Raw genomic sequence first — 25,936 nt, 5'->3', positions numbered from 1 at the left:
TTCTGTGACCAGTTTCTCCTGATAAATTTGCATCCAGTTTCATTCTAACTTGCTAAATATCTGGTAATTGAAAAATTGCCCTTGTAACAACAATCAACACTTTTTTTTCATATACAAACACATGTCCAAATGTTGATAAATTATTTTGAAGGAATTAAGAAAACTCCATGCATTTCCCCCATTAGGTGATTGATTTTATTTTGAATCCAGAATGCTATGAAAATCAGAGATGAACCATGACATGACCTCTAAGGCCTAAAAGGGGGTGTCCAGACTGGGAAGCAGTGGAGGCAGTGGCATAATTCCCATAGTTTCCTGGTGATAACAATCATAATAGGATGGCCTTTGAGCAGTGTGGCTGAGAGCGGCATAATGATTCTGCGGCACTTTGAGCTGAACTTATTTCAACTTGAAGTTAATATCACCTCAGGATAACCTGACCAATTAAAATTGTCAGAATCTAATAAGACAGGACTTATAACATATCAACAGTATCTAGATTGTAGGCTAAACTAAATGAGGCACCTGATACCTATAGTAACCAGCTGGAGCGATACACTGCACCTGTTGAAACCAGCTGTCCACGTGCAGCGTTACGCTTTGCCCCTTCTGCTTTCATAACTGCGATGCGATCAACTCAGCTCTCCATCTTATGAGGTGTGTTTGTGTTTGCTTGTGCATCTGCCTGCCAAAACATTGAAAACATTGACTTAATTAGCTGATAAAAGCTAGGGCTTGATATCAGATTGCAATGACAGATGATGTACACACACATACACACACACATCCACACAAACACCTACATATGTATGTGGTCACACACTTGCAGACACGCACACACACATGCAGGTGTGTGGCTTACACATCAATACACAGCTGACCTGAACATCTGTACTGATGAGGCACTGCTCTTTTTCTCTCATTCTTGCCCTCTCTTATTTAAATCAAGACAGTTTAATTGACAGTAAACAAATTAATCAACAGACTACAGACATATAACACACATTTCTCTCTCTACGTATATAAATTCAGTTGCGGGGTGTGTGAGTACACAGTCTTACGGTACAGTACACTGACTTCAGCTGTTTCGAGGCCTGTTACTGGAGAAGTGTATTCTGCTGCTTGTCTATTGGTTATTAGAGTGTTTGTGAGTGCAGCCTGGAGCCTGGAGCTTGCCATAAATCAGTCAGGGCCCACAGATCTGAACTAAAGAGTTTTGGAGCCGGGAGCCTCTGGGCTTTGTGCTTTTCACTCCCAGCTCGTCTGTGTATTTCAAAATACACTTTTACAACTCAGCTTTGTACCAGGTGACTTTTTTATGCTATTAGTGCACGTTCCAAATTAAATTCAAGATAATTCAAAGAGCTACATGAGTAAAGTAATTATGTAAGTTCATGAATACCCCACCAAGCGTTTTGGTTCTAACGAAATTTTGTTTTCTGTGAATTTTGGGTTGATTAGACAGGGGAAACGGCATCCAGAGAAATTAAACTACCGTGAGATGATAAACATAGCTTTACAACCATAACAATAACAATAATAATAATAATCTGAGGCACAGTTTGATCTGAATTCATAGTCAGCATTATCTAATGTTCTAGTAATGTGTTTCTTTTGAGAAAACAGATGAAATAAACTGTCTCTGCCTTCACATTTATTTACTTTTATGTATGCAAATCTTAAAAAAAAAAAAAAATGCTTACCTCAAGGCTATTAAGCAACTGCAGGAAGGATGGCAAATTAATGCATAAAGAATGAAAATTGAAGGAGGGTCTAAGCATTTTTTTTTTTCATATTAAAGCAATATTACAATATTACAAATTGCAGCCTTCCCTTCTTTGAAATAAGAGATACATGCAAAAGTGTATATGACAGCAACTAATCAACTTTGTGCAGCAAGTGTTTTCTTATTTGTTAATTTGCCAATTCTTATTTGATCTCATGATCTTAGAACACACTCTTCATAGCAGCTATCACATCTGCACACAAATATTCAAGAACCATATAATGTACTTTTAGGTTTGTATTATTCCATAGTCAATATTTCCCTCCCTCATTTAACAGTCATGCAGGAACAGAGACTCACTTTGTTATATACACACAAGAAATCTGATTATTGTGAGTAATCAGATTTTGGCAGGAATGGGGTAGTACATTTACATGTGTTATTGTACTCTGATTACTCAAACCCCTGCATACATGAGCTCCAAGCTGTTCAGAAATCCAAGTAGGGGTTTACGTGGCCAATAATGGGTCGCTCAAACACAAAACAGCTTATGGAAACCAGTTTCCTCATTTACATGCCATTTGAGAAGCCAGAAGTCAGTCTGTATGTGGCGCGAGACGAATTTCTCCACCCACAGTAGCAGAACATACACCAGAGTTAGGTGGAAACTCTTACTTTTCCTCAACAAGAAAAGCTGCTCTTGCTGCATATGTATGACTCAGCTGAAAGGAATAAAATCATGTCCATTCTATGGAGGTTGTCAAAAGGCATTCTGGGAACAGTAGGAAATCACTAACTGAAGCAGAAGCAGACAAGGCAGGTCGAAGTAAGGTTTATCTGGTATATACTGAACACTACAGTGTAATGACATCTAACAGAGAAAGAGTAGAAGGACGAACTTCTGCTTTGATGTTGATTAGAGTGTATGGCTGTCCGTAGTGTGTACCTTAACCGTCAATCGAAGGGATCAATTTAAAATGACTCAAGGGCCAGTTTTACTTGCGGGCCAAGCAGTTCAATAGCACTAGCAAAAGAGCTTCGTCAATACACGACGTCCCTGAGGGCTAATCACCACAGTGAAAGACAAGACCAATCAGTCTAGACTGGGCCAGCAAATCTTTGTTCATTAGTCTTACTGTCAGTACAGAAAGAGTAACACGATCAGCTAAATAGATGGAAAGATAGACAGACGGATAGATGGATAGACAGATAGAAAGATGCAAAGGGTTAGAAACAAAATCACTTTGAAGCAGAGAGTCAAATTAATAAATAAATAAGTAAATAAAAGACAAAAAATAAATAAATAAATAAAGTATCACCAAGTCCTTGAAGGATTATTGCACGGAGTCCAGGGTGGTGTGTATGGAGGGAGGGAGAGAGGGGGCACACCTCAGCATTGTGAGGGTCATCGCGCATGCTAAAGAGAGGGTGACTGATATTGTCCAGGATGGCATGCACCTTACTCTGTTTGCACTGTCCCAAAAGAGTCCAAGCCTTGAGCCACCCATTTTCTCTAGCACGTCCAGCCGCCTAGTGTTGTAGTCTTTCATGCCACCTCCCCAGCAGACTGCATTGTATAAGAAGACACTTGCCACCACTATGCCACCACCACAAGGGACCCACGTCTCTGAGAGCTGGACATACACTGTGCAATTTTGGGCTGTCCCAGATGAAATATAACTAATGTGGAAGAAATGTGAAACGATGGTCCTACATCGCTCTGTGACCGAGCTTCAAAGATGGTCGTCATCAAAGTCTTGTGACCAAAGAAAACCAGGGACAAAGCCTGGGACAGTGTCAGAAAATTAGGATAACCACCTGACAATGTTATTTCTGCTACGGCCTATGAATATTAACTAACCAATAGGAACGCAGCATAAAATGACAAACTGGTTGACACAACACTGGCACTAAACCCAATGATGGAGGTAAAACGAGCAAAACAAAATGTTTGGGATTACAACAAAGAAGAAAACAACCAGGTCTATATTCTCCTTCCCCTCCTCTTCTGTGGATTTTTGTCCAAACACATTAATACCACTACTGCTAGGGCTCTGTTCTTGCTTAATATAAGATTCATGTCGCACAAGCTGACCTTCTAATGGGTATGAAGATTACAACAATAAACAATTCAAATATGATGCTTGGAGGACAGCTGCATCCACTGTTGCATTAAAAGCTTGAGCATTTTTTCTCCCTATTTTTAATTAACTATTCAGTGCTTGCCAGTTTACTATGTTAACATTTTTATTAAAATATTACTATTTTTAATTGTTTACAGTTTGGCATTTTGCTTTATTATTTTCCTTCTGTAGTGCTTCTTTTTGCCAAGTTCTTTTTGTTGCCTGTTGCCAGTTATATTTTCAGCCATCTACTAAGTATTATCATGTGTCACTGAAGGGTCACTCTTGACAAACGTATCATTATCACAGATTTAACACCACAGATTATCATTTACACATTACAATGAGACGCTGATTGCGAAAAACAACAACAACAGCACACACACAGAGACACACACACACACACACCGTAGATCATGTATGAAATGAGGACAGCATGCTAGATTTTCTCTTGGTGCATTTTATTGAGGAGTGGATCTGATAGAGCTGAGCAGAGGAGATGATTTTTCTCTCTACTTCACAGCAGCTAAATCTAACAGCAGGGTACAGAATAAAATAATTGCCTGAAATGATAATTGCTACAAAGCTCTGAAATATTTTTTTTTTCCTTTTTGGTACTTTTTTTTTTTTTTTTTTTTTTTACATTTGCAATTAATCATGACTTCACATACTGTGGTTTTCACCCAATTAAATGTTGTAAAACACTATGCCCTCTAGCACAGAACTGCACAGCACCAAAACTGCTACAGTAAATGTGTTGTTCCTATCAAAAAGGAATGAAGGGGAGCAATAATTATGTAAACAGAAAATTAAATGCTTAAGACTTGCAGGGGAAATGAACACCCATATCTAACAGTCTCCCTCCCCTCTCTCATTTGTTACCCCCTTTCTCCTTTCTCCTCTCTCCATCCCCCACCAACTCCCAGAATACATTACCCCGGGTATCACTGCGTTGCGGCTTCTTGTTTGCTGGTTGGAACATGGACCTATGTGATTAGCTCCGATAGCAAGACGAGAGAAGAACGAGTCAATGCTTTTGTCCTCTATGCCACTGTTTAGACTCGCTACTCAAATCCTCTCTATTTAAAACCCCTTTGTCTATGCAAACCAGTCCTAGGGAATGAAACGGACCATTAACAAGATTAGCTCACTCATTCTACATCCGACAAAGGCTTTGCATTAGGCTGCTGATCATTAGGCTGGCAGCAGGAACAATGCTGATCTATAATCTTCAGCTGTGCTCCGATTGAACCATTGTGGCCCATTTATTGTGCTTTGAGGGAGATGACATAATGGCAGTGTCTTCCCAAGAGAACTGCCACAGAAAGGAGGGGTGACAGAGAGAGAAAAAGGGTGAGAGAGAGAGAGGGGGGGGGAGGGAAGGAAGAGCAGGTAGGGGAAGGGTGAGTCTTATCTCCGTGTTTTTTCTCACTTCCAGTCAACCCTGAGGATCAATAGCAGTAGAATGGGCTCTTGAAATGAAGGCCACTCTTTATGTGCCCCCATAAACATCTCAGTCTAGCAGGCAGGCAGTGAGCAGCGGTCTTGTTATTGGGTGGGTTGTGAGCTAGAGTGCTAGGTATGGAGTTAAATATGAGGACAACCAGGGCACTATAGAGTGGACTGCTCAACTGGGGTCTCCAGCTTGATTGTGGCCTTATTACGAACTGAAAAATGTGTCAAGAGCTGACTGGTACAATAATGCTCCCTGACAGAGAGTACAGCTGTTTTAAACCAGATAAATGATATTTTAAATTGTGTTTTATGAAAAAAAAAACAAAAATGCTCCGGGGGTGAACAGTGTGAGTCTCCACCCAACAGTAATACTTCTCAGTCTACCGTGCATTTGGATAATATCAGCAGCAGGGAAATCTATTGTGTAGTTAACAGTCACTGAAGGGACATGGCATTGCACTAGCAACAATATTACCCATAATTATGCTCCTGTAATAGGAATCTGAGGTGTGGTGTAATCACCATTCAGCCTGTGAGAGAGCAAAAGTGGGCCAGCTGAGGTAGACTGATTGATTGTGCCGAACACATCTGCCCTTCCTTTGCTCCCCTGAGACCAGTGAGGTAAAGACCCAGCCAGAGACAGTGGGGGGAGGGAATCAACCCACTGAGGCCCATGCTGGAGCTGCATTACACATCCATAACAGGATCCTATTGGGGAAAATCTAATACGTTCACACTGGCAGCAATCCTCTGGTGTCCAACAAATCACTGTCTTCACTAGAGAGTAGAGGGTATCAACATGTAGGGCATGTACATGGCCAAAACGTGTACTGCAGTCTCTTGTAGTGTGTGTCAGGATGATAAAATACTAACACCCGATCAATATCATGGCCTTAGCAAGGACCTCATGTCTTTGATTTGTGTAATATCAAATAGTACCAACAAAGCAGTGCAGTGAATGATGTGTTTAAAGGAACACACTGCTTGAAAACACTGTTTCCCTTTTTCTTGATTATAGGCTACCCTATGTGCTAAGCAAAACTTTTGAAATTACAAAGTAAATTACTGTATGATTCAAATAGTACAGTATAGAAACACACGTTAGACCTGATGTCAGGAATGTATGGCTCATGAGCCATTTCTGGCTTTTTGTCAGAAGTCATATGGCTTTCAACAGAAACCATGTTTCAAAAACAGCACTAATTAAAATGGCAATATTCAAAATCACTGCTTAAGGTTGCTCTCTATCGTTCTCTCTCTCTCTCTCTCTCTCTCTCTCTCTCTCTCTGTAGTCTGTATGAGCAAAAAAAAAAAAAAAACATACGTCCTGGATTTCTTCCCCCAAGATCAGAGCGAATAAGAACAGAACAGGACAAAAAAAATGAGCAAGTTAGACAGTGAAAGAAGAGAGGGACCGGCAAATACTGATCCTGTTGGCTATGCAAACAGAGAGAGAGAGAGAGAGAGAGAGAGAGAGAGAGAGAGAGAGAAGCCGTGGTAAAGTGAATAAATGAAGTGAGAGAGTGGCAAAAAGAGAAGCAACAAAAACAAGTGTTTTGGAAAGATTTGAATGACCGCAACCACAAGAGGTTCTTCATCATACAGGCATAACTGTGCACAAAAAATTTTAGGCTGATAGTTTGCATGATTAGCCACAGACAGACACAGAACCACACTGGACCACGACCACCTATGTTTGACCATCACTGGCCAAATGTTGATGATGTCTTGATATTTTCAGCCTCATCGTGATAGTAGGTTTTTGTGTCAGTCCCTCAAAATAAAAGAGCAAGAAATTCTTTTTAGAGTCACAATTTTTGATGTTCAACAATCCTACAAACAGGAGTCCACAGCAGAAGAGACAGAGAGACCAACTTCTCCGCCCACGGCACGGTAGCCACAATAGAACTGAAATCAGATAGATAGATAGATACTTTATTCATCCCGCAGGAAATTCACAAATCAATGCAGGTGCAAGACATAAAGTTTTCAGTAAGACTAAGACTCACTTTTTCTCAACTGGAATAACTTGTTCCCTGACTCTCTAATCTTCCATCACTCCCCTCTACATGTGCACGCAACAGCTGAAAGCAACACGTTCAGGGATTGTCTCTGAGGCTTGTGGAAGGCATTCTGGGAAATGTGTGAATTCAATAATGAAGTAGGAGTATACAAGACAGGCTGACGGTACACCCAAAAGTAAAATAAAACACAGACTGACGAGATCTAACAGTGTAAGGGGATCCTTGGGTGGAAGTTTCCTTCGAGAAGAATTCAGCAATTTAAAATAATTTAAAAGCCAACTCTGTAGCTGTTCTTTGCATCCCCCAACTCTTACCAACCACAAAAGGCCACATTACTTCTTTGCAAATAAAATCCCATCTCTTTGCAAATGCATCCAAGTGCAAAAGGAGGATTAGTAAATGTTTGCATCTGCAATAAATTTGCCTTTCTCACTCAAGGGCTCTTATACACTTCAACTTTAACATGTCAACTTAATCACCTACCTTTGGCTCTAATACCTGATTCTAGCCAAGCTGCAATGGAGTCATTGCTCAAGGCTGGCTAAACGCACTTTTGCCTTATTAACATTAGCAGAGACAGGCTAAGGAGCTGCAGTGGTTCTCAGACTAATTCCTCTATTCCTGAGAGGGCTGTAGTGATATATGAGGGGAATGAGATGGGAGGCACAGGTCGATTGGCCAACACTGTCGCCATCACACAGTAATGAGATCTCAAGGGGGGAGGGGAAAATAGAAGCTGATTTCTCTAACTCCCTCCTCGCATAATACTAATTGGCCAGGATAAGATAGGTAAGATGTAGCAAGTTTTAATGGCATTATTAAAATGAGTTAGTCCAGCACAGTTTTCTCATGCACTTCTTCAGAAATGAATGACAAACGTCATCAGTTACAAGGCCTGCCATGGTTACGAGCGCTCTTCCAGTGTGCTATGGCCATGTGAAAAACCAGGTAGGCAAGCTGATCATGGATGAGCTCATTCATATTCCAAACATTGTTTTCTTTGGACAGGGCAACAAATGACCAATCCCCTTGTTCCCTGTGTTTTCCATCATTTGCACAACAGCCATGACTTCCAGGGTGAAAAATGTAGAGGTAGCAGTAAAGTTGTGTTCTGTTGTGTGCCTGGTGTACCATGGGCCTGGAGACAGTCCAGAGGCAGAAACTGTTTGGAAGGCACTTTGCAAATTACATTGATCTCTCACTAGACCTGCCTCCCACCTGCTGCCCATCCTAATGCTTTCTCTGTAACAGAAACAAGGGTGGGGGGTCTTTCTCCCTTTTTCTGCCTTCCCCTCACTGTCCCCCTCTCTCTCTCTCGCGCTCTGTCTGTCTCTTTCTCTTTATCTCACTTACTCTCTCTCTCTCTCTCTCTCTCTCTCTCTCACACACACACACACACACTCACAGAAGCCCAGCTGCAGTGGGATACGACACAAATCATGGGTATGAGTCATGTGCTTTCCTCTGTCCTATTCTCCTAATTATAGAATTATTAGCTTTCACAGCAAAGAGAGGCAGTGTTGTGTGACAACATCCATTACCAATGTTTGCTACCTATTGTGTCATGAAAAAGAAAAAATTGTATCCATGAGAACTGCAAAGACAACCAAACCAGATTTTACTGTTTTTCTTTGCAATTTAAACTAAATTTTGGTGGATGGATTGCCACTGTTAGTTAATTAGGTTTTGGTGATTTGTAATATGTGATTTCTGCCATTAGATCATTGTATTTGATCATGAGACTACTGTATTTTAGCCACAGGTATTGCAGTGCATTCAGGTGCTGGTGACAGTCCAACACCAGGAGCTCAAAAGGCGGTCACTAAACAGCGTTGTATTCTAATGTCGTAATGATTAACACATTTCTATCATAATGAAAGCAACAGCTTTGGAATTTGGAGGGCTGTTCAAGCTTGGCAGAGATTTATGCTCAGCTGAGTTCTTTATGGTCTCTCTCTCTCTCTCTCTCTCTCTCTCTTTCTCTCCCTCTCTCTCTCTCTCTCTCTCTCTCTCTCTCTCTCTCTCTCTCTCTCTCTCTCTGTGAAAACGCCACAGAAATCCCAGATATGCTCTCTTTCTTTGTATTGCAGGGTTGTCTTGTAGACTGGCCACAATAACTGGAATTGAACCAGCTCTGGAGTTGACTAAATGGATCGATGGAGTTTAGTAAAGTTAGTTTCTGTGCAATGCCTTGATGCACCAGGCAGTATGTTTTGCTGAAAGTCGATCAAGATCATCGTTTAAGAAATGTGGAAAATCAAAGCTTAATTGAGCTGATATTTCTACCTCTGACAGCAGCAGCCAAGCATAAGCACACAATTTTGAAAATAACACCAAAAGACTGTCTTGCAAGCCCATGGGAACTCTTGATTTATAAATTAAGCGGTAGTCGTGAGACTTAGAAAACTTACGAAGTGAACTACAATGTCTTTTCCTTCTCTTTGCCTCACTGGCTCTGGTGTAAACGTGGCTATTAATACTATGGGCTGGGAATTCCAGCAACCAGGGTGATGATGCTGCTGTACTTCTGTCTCTCCCCCAGAGCTGTTCTATGTGAGCCAGGGCTATGATGCACTTCTGGCTGTTTAGGAGGCTTTGGAGAGATGGCCCACCTGCCCATGAGTCCCCCCAGGCTGTCCCACTGCAGGGAAATTGTTGTGCATACCGGTGAGCAGACAGATACATGTACACATTAAATCTAGAGCTCGCATATGCACACACACACACACACACACACGCACACCCACACACACACACACTTACACACAATATATGCATACATACAGGTCAAAAGGTCAGGTCACAAAGGTAAACGGGAAAAATGCAACTGAAAGCTCTCTATTTGCTTTTTGCGGCTCTGGTAAATAAACATGTTATTCATTTGGCCCCCTGAGCGAACTCTGTTATTTGATTTTTCCAGTTTACAGACCACCGTCTGTCAACGACTGGTCCACAAACTGGTTACATCATAGTGCCATAAAACTGCATTCATTCCCATTTAAAACAAATTATTCCATCTGTTTTGTTTTGTGTACAGTTGAAGTTGCCTGCAATTCTTTTGCTGATTGTGATTATACATTTCACTCATCACAATAAATTTGTGACCCATGACATATTTGAATAATTATAATAGAACTCTACTATATGAGCTGTATCTGTTCTATATGCTTTACTTTTTTGCAGGAGAAAACTGTGTGTAGCACAATTCCTGGGTCATGTTGTCAATAACAAATATTGCATAGACTATAAAGCTCCCAAACACTATCATTAGATTCTCAAAATGGCTTCATTTAAGCACTGACAATGTGGAAATTGTTTATTGTTGGGACTGTCTTCACTGGTGTGTCCCAATGCCACAACAGTGATTTCACTGGAAGTCTGTGGGCACCTTTAGGCTGGAGCAATTCAAATCACTAACCACAAGCTAAGAGTCCATTATCAGTATTTCGAATGAGGAGTGGTACTCCAAACACATGGCGCTGTTTTTTTTTTTCCATTGTGCTTTTCCTTTGTTCCATTCACAGTGTGTATATATGTACGCAAACGCACAAACAGGATACTTAAAAAAAACAAAATAACAACAACAAAAAAATGAACTTCTGCCCTTCTTCGCTCACATTCATACAAGACACTGGCTGTGAGCAGTCTGGCAGAGTAGGCTGTGATGAGGTGAAGCGCCTTGAGGTGTGAGCATCAGTGTGGTTGTGGTGGGGGAGAGTGGGGTGGAGGGGTCTATTAGGGCAACAGGGAGCAGTGCTAGCAGGGAGGATGGAGGGGTGCAAATGTGGAAAAACGGGATGGAGCTCCTCCAGAATCAATTTTCATCATCTCTGTGGCAGCTGGTGCCCGGTTAGGTGAAGTGAAGGAGGTATGAGCTAGACTGGCCATGAAATGTAGCAGCAGGGAGACAGATAAGCCACCAGGCAGACAGGGGTATAGTTTGGGTGGTGGTGGTGGTGGGGAGGGCAGGGTTACCGGGTCAGCTCTTACCTCTGCAGATGGTACCATTGCCCACATAGCCTGGCTTGCAGGTGCACAGGTGGCCTCTGATGGTGTTGGTACAGATGGCATTCTCATCACACGAGCTTTGGCCACTGGCACACTCGTCATGCTCTGAGGGAAAGAGAGAGACTCCAGGGTTACATAAGATCTGTGTGTATGAGTGTGTGTCACAGAGGCAGAGAAAGAGAGAGAGAGAGAGAGAGAGAGGGAGGGAATGATCAAATGTTAACACTACAGCATCTAAGCAACACAATCAAAAAGTCACAGAGGTCTGTTAATTTCCTATGGAGCTGACTGACCGGGGATACTTGGCCAGTGTGTGGACGGTCAGCAAGCAGGGAAAACATCCTCTGTTTGTACTTGCCCTCAACAGTCAGATTTCTGTGTTTCTTGGTTTCCCCACAAAGTATGATTGTGTTTAATGAGCAATAGCTCTCCTTGGCAAGTGCAAAATGGATGAGAGGTTGATTACAGACATTCAAAGCCTCCCTATTCTCTACAATTATTTGATTGAGTTGCATCTAAGCTCTGCTCATTTTCAATTAATGTTAATTGCTAACTAGATATGTTACCTCACCAAAACAATGTAACGTTATGAAAGGCAGTACCAAAGTTTTGAAAAATACATGAACTGCCTGATCAAAATATGCCTAAAATCGCTAAACAGACACAATCAGAGCCGCTCGCACTGCCTGCAATTGTCAGAATGCAGAATCCCATCGACCAAGAGCTTGCAGTAAAAGTGATTGATCGCAGTAAGAGGGAAAAAGAGGGAGTGAGCCTATCCTCATGTCAAAACCTTACAAATGTAAACTTGCTATCTCTCGCTTTACCCTTGAACTGGAAGTTTGTGTGGTCCTCTATGGCCTAAGTAAATTCCATGGCCATAAAACCTAAAGAAACACCGTTGTAGAACAACAACAATAATAATAGTACCATAAAAAAATAAAAATGTGTTGTCAGCAGTATGAAAATATGTCTAGTTTTCTTAACTCCTGAAAAGCTGACTCACCCCTGGCACAGCAATACACTGTGTTGTATTGTATGCATGTGCTCAGGGTCAGTTATTTTAGATTGTGTTGGGTGCAATGAACTCCTCTCTTGACTTTTATGTGTTTGTTGTGAAGTACAAGCCAGAGGGAATGAGGAGTGGATACACTGTACACTGCGAGCAATGTATGATCAGCTACCACCAGGAGACATTCCGGTAAACATTAAAAAAAAAAAAAAAAAAGAAAGAAAGAGCTGAAGTCTGAATGGTGAGAAGTTAGCTTTGCTTTCAAGCAGGTTACCAAACACCTTTGACTTCATTCAGGCTTTGATGGTAGACTGCAACTGCTGAAGACCTTGGAGGAAGTGGATCATGAAAGCAGCTCAACGGGAGTATCATATTGAATAGAGACAGATTATATAGTGTATGATCACACATCAAAGTTAATTTCTATTGTCTGAATCATACAGCAGTTGAAAAATCAATTTTAGTGGGTTTTTTTTCGTTGGTTTATGTTCGCTCTGCCCACTATGTTATGTTCACACTAAAGAAAAGTCATATGGACTCACAAGCAACTTGTAGTGCATGGCAGGGGGAGTCAAAACAAGTGAAGCAAAAATAAACTAAGCATGATGAACTTGTTAGTGCCCTTTGCTGTAATTATTTAATGTAATGTGTTTGGATATCACTAGTATGGTCTCCATGCCTCTCTTCTGTGTAGCTTTTATGTGTTGTATGTCTTCTATCATGTGTTTTTTTTTTTTTTTTCTTGTGCAGCCATGTTGACCAAGATTCCCTGGAGGAGGACATCTTGCATCTCTAAAGATAAAGAATAAGTAATACATACATACATACATACATACATACATACATTTCTCTGGCTTTCAGACCAGTTAAGAACACATGAGGAAATAGCCAGCTATAAGCATCAGTTCAGACTGGAGTTAACAAACTATGAACATTTTGTCGGCTTTCCAGGCATTAGTAGCCTATCACATGTCAACATCTAACTCCTCATACCCATAAAACTCAAGCAACATTCTCATAAATCTGTATGTCTTGGTGTGATTTCCTGTAGTTGGCTCACATTATATTTTGGCTCCTAACAAACCACACCACAGTTCTCCTTGAAGAAAGCAGACACTCACATTTTCAGGTGTCTCAGTGCACTCATGTGGTGCCACCTGAGTTTGAATGCCACCATCCTCATCTGGCCAAACAAACTGAACTTAAGATGAGCATGGACCACATAAAAAAGCTTTGTGTGAACACATTTTTCACAAGGTCTCTGCAGCAAAATCTACAAGAGCCTAACATGAATTACAAAGACTTTCATATCAAAAGAGGGGCAGTGCTCTTCAGCAGCAGAATAACTAGTGATATAACGAATCCTGCTTGACACTATTCCAGCATTGCTCCAGCATGTTTACATGTGACACATTACATGTTAAATGTTCCACTAATAAATCTTCCAGTGAGAGAACCTAATGAAGTTGCTCAGCGGTTGACCTGAGGCCACCCCAGTTCTTTTTAAGTGGTAATGTGCTATTAGAGAAAAATGGAAATCTGAATCATACATATTTAAAAAGAACATAATTATAACAACATTAAATAATAATCCTGGATCCCTCTGTCGCTCATAAATGCAGGATTAACGGGTTCTTCGAAACATGTGTTTACTGAAGTCCTACCGCTGCACTTATTGGACTGATTTGGCTCCAGTTGATAGGGCTTCAATAAGAATATAACATGATGATAGGATGATAAACAATGCATTACAACAACCTTTGATGACGGCTGAGAATGAAATTTTCAACAGAGCTACACCACCATTATATCTTTTATCAAACCATGAACTGTGTCTTTAAGTGCCAGTCAGCCAGTCGAGACCTGGCCTTAGGCTTCCTCCACTCACAAGGTACACACTTGCTCTAACACACAGTCCTCATCAATATGCAAAAGCCATGGTGAAAGTCATGACTAATACATTTCCTCTTAATTAACGAGTGATGCTCATGAAGCCTTGAAGCAACTGGAAGACATTATTTAGCTTTTTTCCTCCCAAGGATTTCCTCCCCACATTGAACTCTAAAGTGGAGGTGAATGTCAACAGTGTGGGTGGGATGAGTTAAGAGTTTATGGAAGGGATATGAAAAGAGAGCTGCTTTAATGGGAATGCTGTAGAAGCAGAGTCACATGTTTAAATATTAAGAACATTAATGTGTATCTCTGCATTGGCTGAATGAGATGTTGCAGGGTAGGGCAATACGATGTAAACACTGACACACATGGCTGCTGCTGCAATTGTACAATATTACAGTGAGTTACTGATGGCCAGCTGGAGATCATAGAGACAAGGTACAGACATTAGGGCACTATTTTGGTGCAGGTGCACTGTGCAAAGTGTAGCCAGTCACTGGCACTGCTGAATTTTGGTGAGGCACAGTAATGGTTTCTCCTCACCTGGGTGCGTTTGGAATTTTGGTGACAGAGGCGCAGCAGTGGATGTGCTGTGATCAATCTGGTGATGCATGAGAGTTTTGGTGCCATGGATGACTGCAACCTGCACACACTGGTGCCCACCTGCTCAGTCCAGGTTAAACGCGCCAAGCACCTAGGCTGTGTTACTTTCAACATCTTGGTCCACGGAGGCATATCCAACTACACATAAAAAAAAAAACCTACTTATGTGTTATGCATGTCTGTTTTCACTTTGCTATGAGCTTCTCAAGGTCGAAAAAAAAAAAAATCAATTCATTGTTAATGCATTCTAATACATATGTAGAAGTAGTTAAATGATTATATGAACAAAACCATTGTCACATAAAGAAAAATTACATAGATCCATATCTGCCTTTGACTGAAAGTTCACACCTCTTCTCTGTGGATTGTCAGAACAGTTTCTAGTAAATATAATAAATCACTAAGTGAAGTAGAAAAGGCAGGTTGAGATAAAGTTGGTACACCAAAAAAGTCACTTGCAACACCTCATCACAAAATAACAAGATCTAACAGTGTAAAAGTATCCAGGGCGTTTTTTTCTTAGAATGTAGTGACCTAACCTAAAGTACAAAGTAGCTCATTTAAAATGTATTTAGAGTAAATGTTACTGAGTTACTTTTTCAAAACAGTAACCATGTTGGGTGTGATCTTCTCCATGCTGTAACAAAAGGATGAAAGAACACGTTTCAAACCTGATTCTTTTAAAGGTGCAATGTGCAAAATTGCAGAGGGTTGATTGAAGTGAGAACCCTGTAGAATCAAGTGACAAATGTGGAGTTAGTGCCTAATATGTTGGTTGAATCTACATAATTTACATCATCAGGCCAACTCACAGATATTATTCCCCTTTTTTCAACACTTGTTACACATTTTTGCCAGTTGAGTTTAAACAGTCTTTGTATCCATCGACCATCTGCAATTTTTCACCTTTTATTACAAATGTGTAAATGAGAAAAAGTAGAACCAACAAAGTAGGACCAGATTCCTCTTCTTATCTTTCCTGACTGACCGTTCATTGTGAAAGGTCCCACAATCAGCTGTTGATCATTTGCTCACTGTAACGGATATGATTTAAAATGTAATGAAGTACCATACTCAAGCAAAAATGTACTTAAGTAAAATTACTGACTTAAAAAAAATACTCAAAGTACACAAAAAAGCTACTCAATTATAGAACCATGAGTAAATGAAATTAGCTACTTCCACCTTTGCCCAATGATGAATGATTATGTCAAGTTATTACACTCACGGTTGTAATAAGCCCAGTGAATCTCCAAGAGATGACAACAGCCTTGCCGGAGCACACAGCCTGTCTGTGTCAAGTCTGGTCTAATTAGGGATGATTATAGAGTGATGTGGTGTCAGGCCTGGACATGTTGGGGCTGACCCCGGGAGTACTGGGATAATGACGCATAATGACTGATCATCAGAGCCGTGGACGTCAGCCATCACACACAGTACGGCTTGTGAACTGGCAACACACAGAGGGCAATAGGAGGATCAGAGGAATCAGTAAATTCATTTTTCCATTTCAAATAATAACTAAGCAGTGGATGAACAATGTGCATTTCACCAATGAGAAGAGGTCATGGGTGTCATCACTGCCTGTCACCCGCATAGAGCTTCCAGAGTGACCTTACTGCCACAGCACAGAGTACAAAGACGAGAACAAATAAATGAAGAAAAGAAGGTTTATTGCAAATGGCAGTAAGATGAAGGTCTAAAATGGTAACTGCGTAAATATGCAAGAATAAGCTGATGAATGTATGAATAAATACTGAATATGTTCAGTGTGTACAGCATGGAAGTAAAAATATACGGTAGTGCATAAAGAAGTTATGTGCAGTTGTACCAAAGCAGGTGGCTCAAAGGAGTTAACTCCAGTAGTCACCAGGAGGGAACGACTCCAGGAGTGAACAACAATTGGTGGGTCACACAGGGTCAGAAGTGGATGGTTCAATTTCCTGAGAAGGGATGACAGGACAGCATTGTAGGCGGGGAAATAAATGGTGTCTGAGATCTCCTCCTCTGTTTAGAGATGGTCTTAACAGATAGCTTCTTTCACTCCTCTTTCAAACTATTTGTCCTCCCTATCCAAGATATAAATGTTATGGTCCTCAAAGAAGTGTCCTTTTTCCTTCAGGTTCAGGTAAACTGCTGAGTTTTTACCTGAGGAGTTGGTCCTCCCATGTTGAGACATGTGTTTGCTTAATGGCTGTTTAGTTTCACCGATATACAGGTCTGTGCATTCCTCACTGTATTGGACTGCATACCCTAGAGTGCTTTTTTGTGTGTGTGTTTCAGTGTACAGTCTTTCAAATGGACCAGTTTCTGTCTTGTTGCTGGGTTTGAAAAACACAGAGATGAGGTGCTTGTTGAAAATCCTCCTGAGTTTCTCAGATACTCTAGACACTTATGGGATGACAGTGTTGTTGCACTTATTCCTTGACAAAGGTGCAGTTCTGGTATCCACAAGCTTTAAGTGCTTCTTTCTGGTGTTTGTGCTCCTTCTCTTGGGGCTGGGCACTGGTTGGCACATTATCATCTCGGTGGTGTGGGGTCTTGATAACTCCTGGCTTGTGCTCCAGAAGGGGATGAACTTCCAAGAGTAAGTATCGTATGTGGGCGTGTGTGTGATTCCTGTATACTTCAGTCTGGAGGCCCCTGTATTTTTCAGTGTGTACAGCCCAGTTTGAATGACCGTCATTCACTCCTGGAGTCAGGTGACTCCACCAACACTGAAGATGGTTGTCACAAAAGGGAGGAGCACTAACAAGCCACTGGTATCAATGACCTGGATAGCAATCCAACACAGGTTAAATACCTGAGAATCTCCACCAGTCTGTCATAACTGAAGAAGACTGATGAGAAGTGAAACATCTTCACGAATCTACAAACAAATCCAGCTGCCCTCGATTCAGCTCTTCTTGGATAACCATGACCTGGATGACTGAGAACCCTCACAGACATCTATCTATTTGGCTGGCTTACAGAATAACATTTTCAATCTGAACTCTGTTATCCCACAATTTTCCATCATCATTCTGATCAAAAATCTCATCAGTTGCTTCTCTGTATTTTCCTCACAGTGTCCACCTCACCAATACAATCCTAACACAAAAATAAAGCCCCAAAGCATGTATTTTTCAACATGCCGGCACTCACTGTTTAATGAGACATGTGGTTTCAGTTTATCCATGACCTGACAACATTCACGGTAATTTTGCACAACATTACACAGGAAAGCATGTAGAAAGGCGGCCGCAGCATATCAGGAAAGAATAAACAAGCGCTGAAGCAATCGTCATCCCTGCAGTTGGTATTAACATTTTGTTTGACCTGCCAAAGAGTAAACAAAACTAATTTACCTACAAAGAATACTTTTCAATAGCCACAATAGCATGCATTTCATATTTTGATATTAAATCTTAACCATACAAGTAGCAGAGGAACAGAAGTTGCCCTAATACTGAAATGCAGGCATAAAATAGGGGATGCAGTGACGACCACGATGCAGCCTCACAGTCCAGCCTTTGCCCTACACACCACCACTACCAGGTGATTTGCACTCCGTTTCCTGCCATGACCAATGACTCCACCTTGCCATGGCTTTTCTCCTCCCTGGATACCAAAGTTGCAATTATGCCTCAAGTTTATAAATCCATTGTGAATGAAAGCACATGTTTTCAAAACTCACCTCATGTTCCCCATTCCCTTATCATCCTCTGGCCATGAGCATGTAATGATAATAACTACATAGCTTAATACCTGCGACCCACAGTGAAATAGGAATATTAGCTAAAAAAAAAACTGGGATTTTAATTGGCACAAAATCACCATATTCCTTAATTGGCATGTAGCTTTTAACATCTTTAGTCTCTGGTCAAAAAATGACAATCAAAACCGTTTATGCAATCAGTGTCTACTAGATATTAATCCACAGAGCTGTGAGAATATTGTTTTTTTTGTTTGTTTGTTTGGTTTTTTTTATGCTTATTAGGGCACATAAATTTCAAGTTTATTCAATTTATAGAGCACTTAAAAACAAAAACAAGTTTTGCACCTAAGTGCTTCCCAAACACAATAAAATGCACAGATAATATATTATCATAGTAGATACACAGACACATAAAGATGAATAATTTCACAGGGTAAAATGCCGTGGACATGACAATAAAACTATTTAAAAGATGAAAACAGGTTAATAAAAGTTAAGCCACGGAATAAAAATGGGTCTTAAGACACATTTTAAATGTTCAACAGAACAATAAGTTCAACTAAACCTCATTAGTGACATAAAACGGCTTTTTCTCTGTATTTGTTTTTTTTTTTTTTGTGCCTTTAGTCTAAAATAGGATGTGGCATTTTTGATACATCTGCACAGCTTCTTTGGGACAACAGCGCACATTTGCATACAGCACAATCTATGGTAATGGTAATAACACAGCACTTATTGTTAATAGCATATGCCTGTTGAAAAGTAACATGGAAGACACACACGTGCTTTAAACAACATCCTTTTAAAATGTAACGGCAGAGATGGACTAACTCTGTATTAGTGTGTCTATGAGTAAAATCAACACTTCATGATTCATTTTTACTTTGCATAATACATTTCTAAAGCATGTCCTCATCTCTTAAACTCTAACCGTCATTTCACTCACGAACATCAAGCAGAACACTGCAGTAATGTGAAATTTAATGGTCAGTGACAAGCCCATAAAAAAGAACAGTGTAAGGCAGTATTTTTTTGGAGGAGTTTTGCATGAGCAGAGTCGTCATGCTCACTTTCTGTCTTGGCCTTGCTGCTCACCTTGACATGATGTGAGCTCAGCAGAGATTTGTTCCGTGTCACAGGGGAAAAAACAGTATTGACTGCCTGTCACGGCAGTTAGCTCGGAGGACATGGATTATCATAAAATTAGTTGGCGCAAATTTCTGATTTCTTTGTGATAATCCACCCCGAGTTCAGAAAGTAGGTTAGTTTTGACCCATGGGTCAATTAATCTCACTTTGCATAGCTGCTTCCCAATTGGTGGGGCAGGGGGAGGTTGCTGAGGTGTGCAGATATACAGAAATGCTGCTTCATGATCAGCGCTTGAAATGACTTCAATGATAGCAGCACCTTGATCTCGTCAGACGGAGGCGATATCTGAGTTAAACAGTGCCACAGCTTTTGGGAGGCTTTTGGGGCAGCTTGTGTACCAGGCTGTCATGCAGTCTGTTAGGATGTTATCTGCGGTGCATTTGTAACCGCTGAAAAGCAGCATTTGGGGGAGGTTGGCTCTCCTTAAGCTCCTCAGAAAATAAAGGCATTGTAGTGTCTTCCTCACCACTGCTGAGGTGTTGACAGCCCAGATTAAAAATAGATTGTAAAATATAGATTACATATTACAAAAATCATCCAAATCTCTCCCAGCTGTGCGTTATGTTATGTTTTATCAGAGACTGATGTGCTCTCAGCCATAAAAACACAAGTGGAAGTTAAAATTCTGCAAACTTCACAAACTATCTGCAAATAGTTACTGGACTTTTAGTTACTGGCAACATTTAAACTGCTCAAGACACAACCACCCAATTTTCGGAACAATTTCCTGTTCAACATTAATTTCCACTAGAAACTGCTGTCACTGTAGGTAGGGACAATTAATTAATTCTTAACACACAATACGTGCTTGTGTTCTAACTTTCCAGTGGATCAAAGTGAGCTACAAAATAAAGCTATGAGAGCCACATGGGGCTTGCAAGCCGCCTAATGATTATCAAGGCTCTAGACAATTTTAAGATCAGTGATATTTTTCAAACAGAAGGCCTCCATTCAGAAACAGCAGTGATAGTACTGGGCTTGGATCTTATTCAGAAATATAGTAAAGGAGAGGATTTTGAAAACTGATGAAAATATGGCAGAAAACAAGGAGAGGGCCGTGGTTTGCTGAAGCAATGTTCTGCATACTTTGACATGTTATCAATAACATGGAGCACTTAAGACCTGCCACTTTTAAATAGGTGAAATTCTCATTAAATCACAAATATGCTCATATATTTACATCATGAATTACAACCGCTTCGTTGGAGGCATTGGTGTTCAGTCGGGTTTATAGTGTAACTGACTACACAATTCATCTCCTCTCTGTGTGCAGCAATAGCAAGGAACCAGGCAGATAATGCAATTCATTTATTACCCAGTGAAATATACAGCTCAAGGCAAAAGAGGAAGATGCTTAGGCGGCAATTCACATTAATGGAAGCACGTTCCATTAATGCGCTCTGTCAGTAAACATCCATTCCATAACCACGGCGCATATTTGTTTTCTCTGTGTATTCAGTTCGGGCAATAGCAAGGCATCAAAAAATAGACCGGTGCTGAGCCCACATAGCATAATGTCTTTAAGATGCGCAGTGCAATGCGATGATGGACTTTGGATGGCTGTACACCCTGTTGATAAGCAAAGGGAAATGCTTCATCTATCAAATCTTTATGGAGAAACTAAATATAAGCACTAGATTCTCAGAGCCAATTACAAATGGATGAGGTCTAAGAAGAAGAACATCATGTCCGACTCACTCCCTAAGTGTGTTTGATGGCCTTGGCTGCAACTGAGCCCGACAAACGGTGTGACCTCCATCTAAAAGTGTTAATGTATACGGGGAGGGTTGCCAAGGTTTCCAGTCTCGTCACACCTGAGTTCCACATTCATTACATGTATAATTGAAATTTGGATTTGATTTAATTTTCATTAAACATATAATGGCTCTGGAGGCAGGGAATATAGTCTTTCCCAATGCTAGAATTTTGTAGTATAAACGTAACAGCTGTTGCATGAAATTAACCGCAGCTCCTGCAACCTCTTTTGGTCAGCCAAACAGCAGAGTATATATTTTGAGCATGCTGTCAATAAAGCAGGATAGAGAGAGGAATATAAACTGGAAAATCAAAAGGTGTGGATAGTGATAGGGTTGATGCCCACTAAAGGGCTTAGTGAACCATAAGTAAACACTTGAATTGACTGAATCTGTAGGAGCCCCATTTGGAGGGCGAGGTGACCACTACCCCTCAATCCCCCAAAGAAACGGGACACCCTACCCCATGTGGAAGTGTGGAAAATGGAAGGGTAGAGCCGAGTGGTAGGGCCAGAGGGGGGAACGGGAATTCAGTTTACACCACGGAAATCCCAAATCCCAAACTTTGCCACTTGCTAAGGTGGGTTAGGGCAGTTTTGTGCCTCACGCCAGCACAAAAATAAAGCCCACTAAGTGTCAAGCTAAAGTTTGCTATGGATTAGGGGTACATTTTAAAATGGTTACACAACTCTTTATCTCCAAGCCAGAGTGCAAGCTGCTGCTGGAGCATATTTGTAGGATCAGGCCGAGAGGAAGGACGTTATACCTTTCTATGAAACAACCTAATCTCTGCATTCTTATCTGTGGCTGCTTTACACAGAAAACAATTCCCCACAAAACCCAGAGATAATAAGATAAGTACACAGTGGGACAGGACACAGTGGGAGTCAGATGGCCATTTCCACAATTACTTACGGCAGCTAACTATTATCCACCAACACACAGTTAGAGATTATAATGACCTTCCACAGGGGAAATCACTTCAGCTTTATGCTTGCACTGCACCATGCACACTAAGGGTTTGCAAGCTTGTATCATCTACACTTGGCATCTTATCTGAACAAATTCTTGAAGCAATACATTTTCATTGAAGAACATGTTGCTGTGTGTTTTGCAGTTCCATATTATCAATTGTTATAACAACATTAAACCTCTACTGAGTTCATGAAATCAGAGAAGAGATGAAGAAAAGAGATCCACCTACAGAAACTCAAACTTCACACACTGATTATCAGGTGACCGCTGGCAAGTGCAAAGGAAAAACACCACAGGGATTATGAATTTGCAACAAAGATGGACACAAAAGAAGGATGAAGTATTTTGCTAAATACTATTTGAAACATGAATCATGCAAAAAAAAAAAAAAAAAAAAAAAAAAAATCAACAATTCTCTACATCATATCTCCTCTAAATATGAATATAAAAAGACATTTTGAACAACATAGGCTACAGAGCATAAAAGCAGCCTTTGCCTATGTCAAAACAGGTGTCACAGTACTATAAAGTGGGAAATAGATGGAGACCAACAGTTCAGCATAACATAGGCATGACATGGGCATTGTACGGTCAGAAGTGTGTCAAAAGTTAGAATAAGTGTTTCTGAAGCCCAGTAGGTCAAGAATAGGCATTACAAAAGCCCATTCTAGTCTGTATTTGTCATGGGCAAATGATGCGCTAATCAAAAAACAATCATTCTTGTTGTCATCACTCCCTGATTTTTCCAAACTTCAAAAGACAGAGGCTCAGGTATTCATCAACCAGTCTGCACAATCTACATGACAGGAGCTCTGTGACTTTTTGACAAGGGATACACAGAGCTTTGAACATCCCACCACCTCTCTTCCTCCTACCATCCCATGGTTCCTCAGAGCTGCTTGCTTGTCTCCATAGAGGTGAAATCAAGTGGAACCACAATTACCGCTGCCTCCTATTGTTTACAGGGCACTGTTTTCACCAAGGACAGGCTCCTATGGCAGGGGGATGGCAGGAGACAGAGAGACGGGAGGAAGGAAGACTCCTATCAGCATGAGGCTTTTAGTGCCTTTCGATGCAAATGATGATATATTTTGTTTCTTGTAAGGACAAAGCTGCGATAGGTGACATTCTATTCCACTGGGGAGAAAGATGTTCAGATGGTAATATTAAAGTAAACGTAGATTGTACAGTGCCTGCGGTGATGTGGAATAGGTCTGTGGGTGGATGAAGGTACTAAAAGCCCTCTGATGTAGACAGAGATCTGAGGACACACACACACACACACACACACACACACACACACACACACGCACACACACATGCAGAGTTGCACGTACAGAAATGGATACAAATACACACAGCAGCCTGAGCAGGATAAAAGCAGGAATGACTTCATTTCCATGAAGTCTCCTTCTACTTCATGACTTCATCAGTGAACAGTGTGTCATCAAATACATTTCACCTGTAATCTTTGTGTGTTTATCTCAGTTCATCTGTTAGCATTTTCACCCTTCTATTTGGCTCTTGCATCTGCGGAAGCTTATTGTGATTAATGACTTTGTATGGAAGACCCACGGCTCTATGCACCAAAGAGAATTTCAGACTCTATTACTTTGATCTGGATAGCTGCTTAAGTTTCAAGGTAAACTTTCTCTGCAGGAATTGACCATACAAAGGGCATTTTTCTGTATAATCATGAACTGGTTTCCACTGTGATTGTGTGTGTGCGTGTGTGTGTGTGTCCCACTTAATGCAATGGCAATATCGCTAACAAAAGTCTATCTGGTCCTCAGACACAATGAAGGACAACAATGAAGATTTGAGAACAAACACCAATTACACAAGAGGGGTAGCTAATCTGGGATCATGTTAGTATTGTGAAAAATATGAGCAGTTGAATGTTAATTCTCTTTTGTATTCAGGTGGAGGATCTGAAACCCTCAAGGAAGAATGAAAAGAAGAACCACAAGAAGAAGAAGAATAAGAAGAAGAAAAGGAAGCAAGAGAGTGAGTGTGTGTGTGTGTGTGTGTGAGAGAGAGAGAGAGAGAGAGAGAGAGAGAGAGAGAGAGAGAGAGAGAGAGAGAGAGAGAATTTATCTTTCCCAGCAGATGCACAAAGTGTTCCTTGGGCTCCAAGACAGCAGCCAGGACAGTTTACAAGCAGCAAAATGGATTGATTGTCCATGGATCCTCATCCCCGCATGGCTGCCAACTCTGGGCTAATTAAAGAACACTTCTCCTGAGAAGCAGTGAGCGGCAGCCGAACATGCTGCGCTGAATACCTTCAGAGCAGCATCAGAACATAGTACAAGATGTTACTGTGTAAATTGCCTACGTCTAAACAGGTGTCACTGTACTATAAGGTGGGAAAGACTCACAGAGCAGCAAAACATAGGCAGGACATGGGCATTGTACTGTCAGAAGTGTGTGAAAAGTTAGAAAAAGTGTTTCTGAAGCCAAGAAGGTCAAGAATAGGCATTACAAAACCCTGTTCTAGTCTGTATTTGCCATGGGCAAATGATGTGCTAATCAAAAAACAATCATTCTTGTCATCACACCCTGATTTTTCCAGACTTCAAAAGACAGAGGCTCAGGTATTCATCAACCAGTCTGCACAATCTGCATGACATTTTCTGTACCCTCTAATCTCCAACAACAAAAGCCATTGGACGTATCACAGGCCCTCTGGTAGAGTCATGTGGCAGACAGAGGGATTTGGCCAAGTCACCGCTGACTGGACACCAACATTTTCTAACATGCTCAAGATACACCAACATATCATAACACACATGTTTATATGAGCCAACATATCACATATGCAATACTGACAAAGAGCCAAGGCAACGTACATGCTGTTGATGACCTCCGTCATTTACTGATTCCTCTGACTTACGATCCTGTATATGTGATGAAAATATGAATGTGTTTGACAAAAGCATAATGCAATTTGGCACTGTGCCAAAAATACACTATGTGACCTGATGGAGATCCTATTTTAAAAGGCTATAAGTGCTATGCCAATCTGCCATAAAAATTTGCTACATAAATCCATCTATAATTAAAAATTACACTGACAGGTGTAATTAGGGTGCTTACAGGTCCAAAAATTGAGCCCTTCAATACTCTCAGTGGTCCACCTGCACAGTCTAATGCAGTTCAGTGCAACAGCTCTACCATAAATTCTACCTTTTAAGAAAGTTTATCATGTTCACTTTTTGTTGACATTGTGGAGAATGTGTAAATTTGATTATATGCGTATTGCTGAGGGTGTAGATGGCAGAGGTCTTGTGCTGGAGTATATTATAGAAAGAGGTGTTTCTACTTTTTGTCCTTCCTATTTATATACATGAGTGGGACAGAATAGTAGAAACACCTTTCAATAAAATGCAGTTCAGTACAACAGCACCACTAAGCATGAGCTTAATGCCAAACATATAATTGTAACTTTATGGCAGAACAGTTGCATTGGATTGTATTAGACTGTATAAGTGTGCCTAATAAAGTGTGTATATTATAT

The 25,936-nt window shown here is 40.8% G+C and overlaps 1 protein-coding gene across 1 annotated transcript in view; it reads right to left on the bottom strand.

Annotated features, from left to right (window-relative positions):
- LOC115354625 (protein kinase C-binding protein NELL1) overlaps nt 1–25,936 on the bottom strand; it is a 227,583-nt gene that overhangs the window by 42,685 nt on the left and 158,962 nt on the right. Inside the window, exon 14 of the mRNA XM_030045058.1 lies at nt 11,319–11,441. Coding sequence (XP_029900918.1) covers nt 11,319–11,441 — 123 coding nt within the window. The remainder of the gene's footprint in view (nt 1–11,318; nt 11,442–25,936) is intronic.

This window comes from Myripristis murdjan, chromosome 3 (genome assembly GCF_902150065.1).
Source record: "Myripristis murdjan chromosome 3, fMyrMur1.1, whole genome shotgun sequence".
Classification (NCBI taxonomy): Eukaryota; Metazoa; Chordata; class Actinopteri; order Holocentriformes; family Holocentridae; genus Myripristis; species Myripristis murdjan.
The sequence above is the reverse complement of the archived record's forward strand: the minus strand, read 5'-3'. Positions and strand labels throughout refer to the sequence as shown.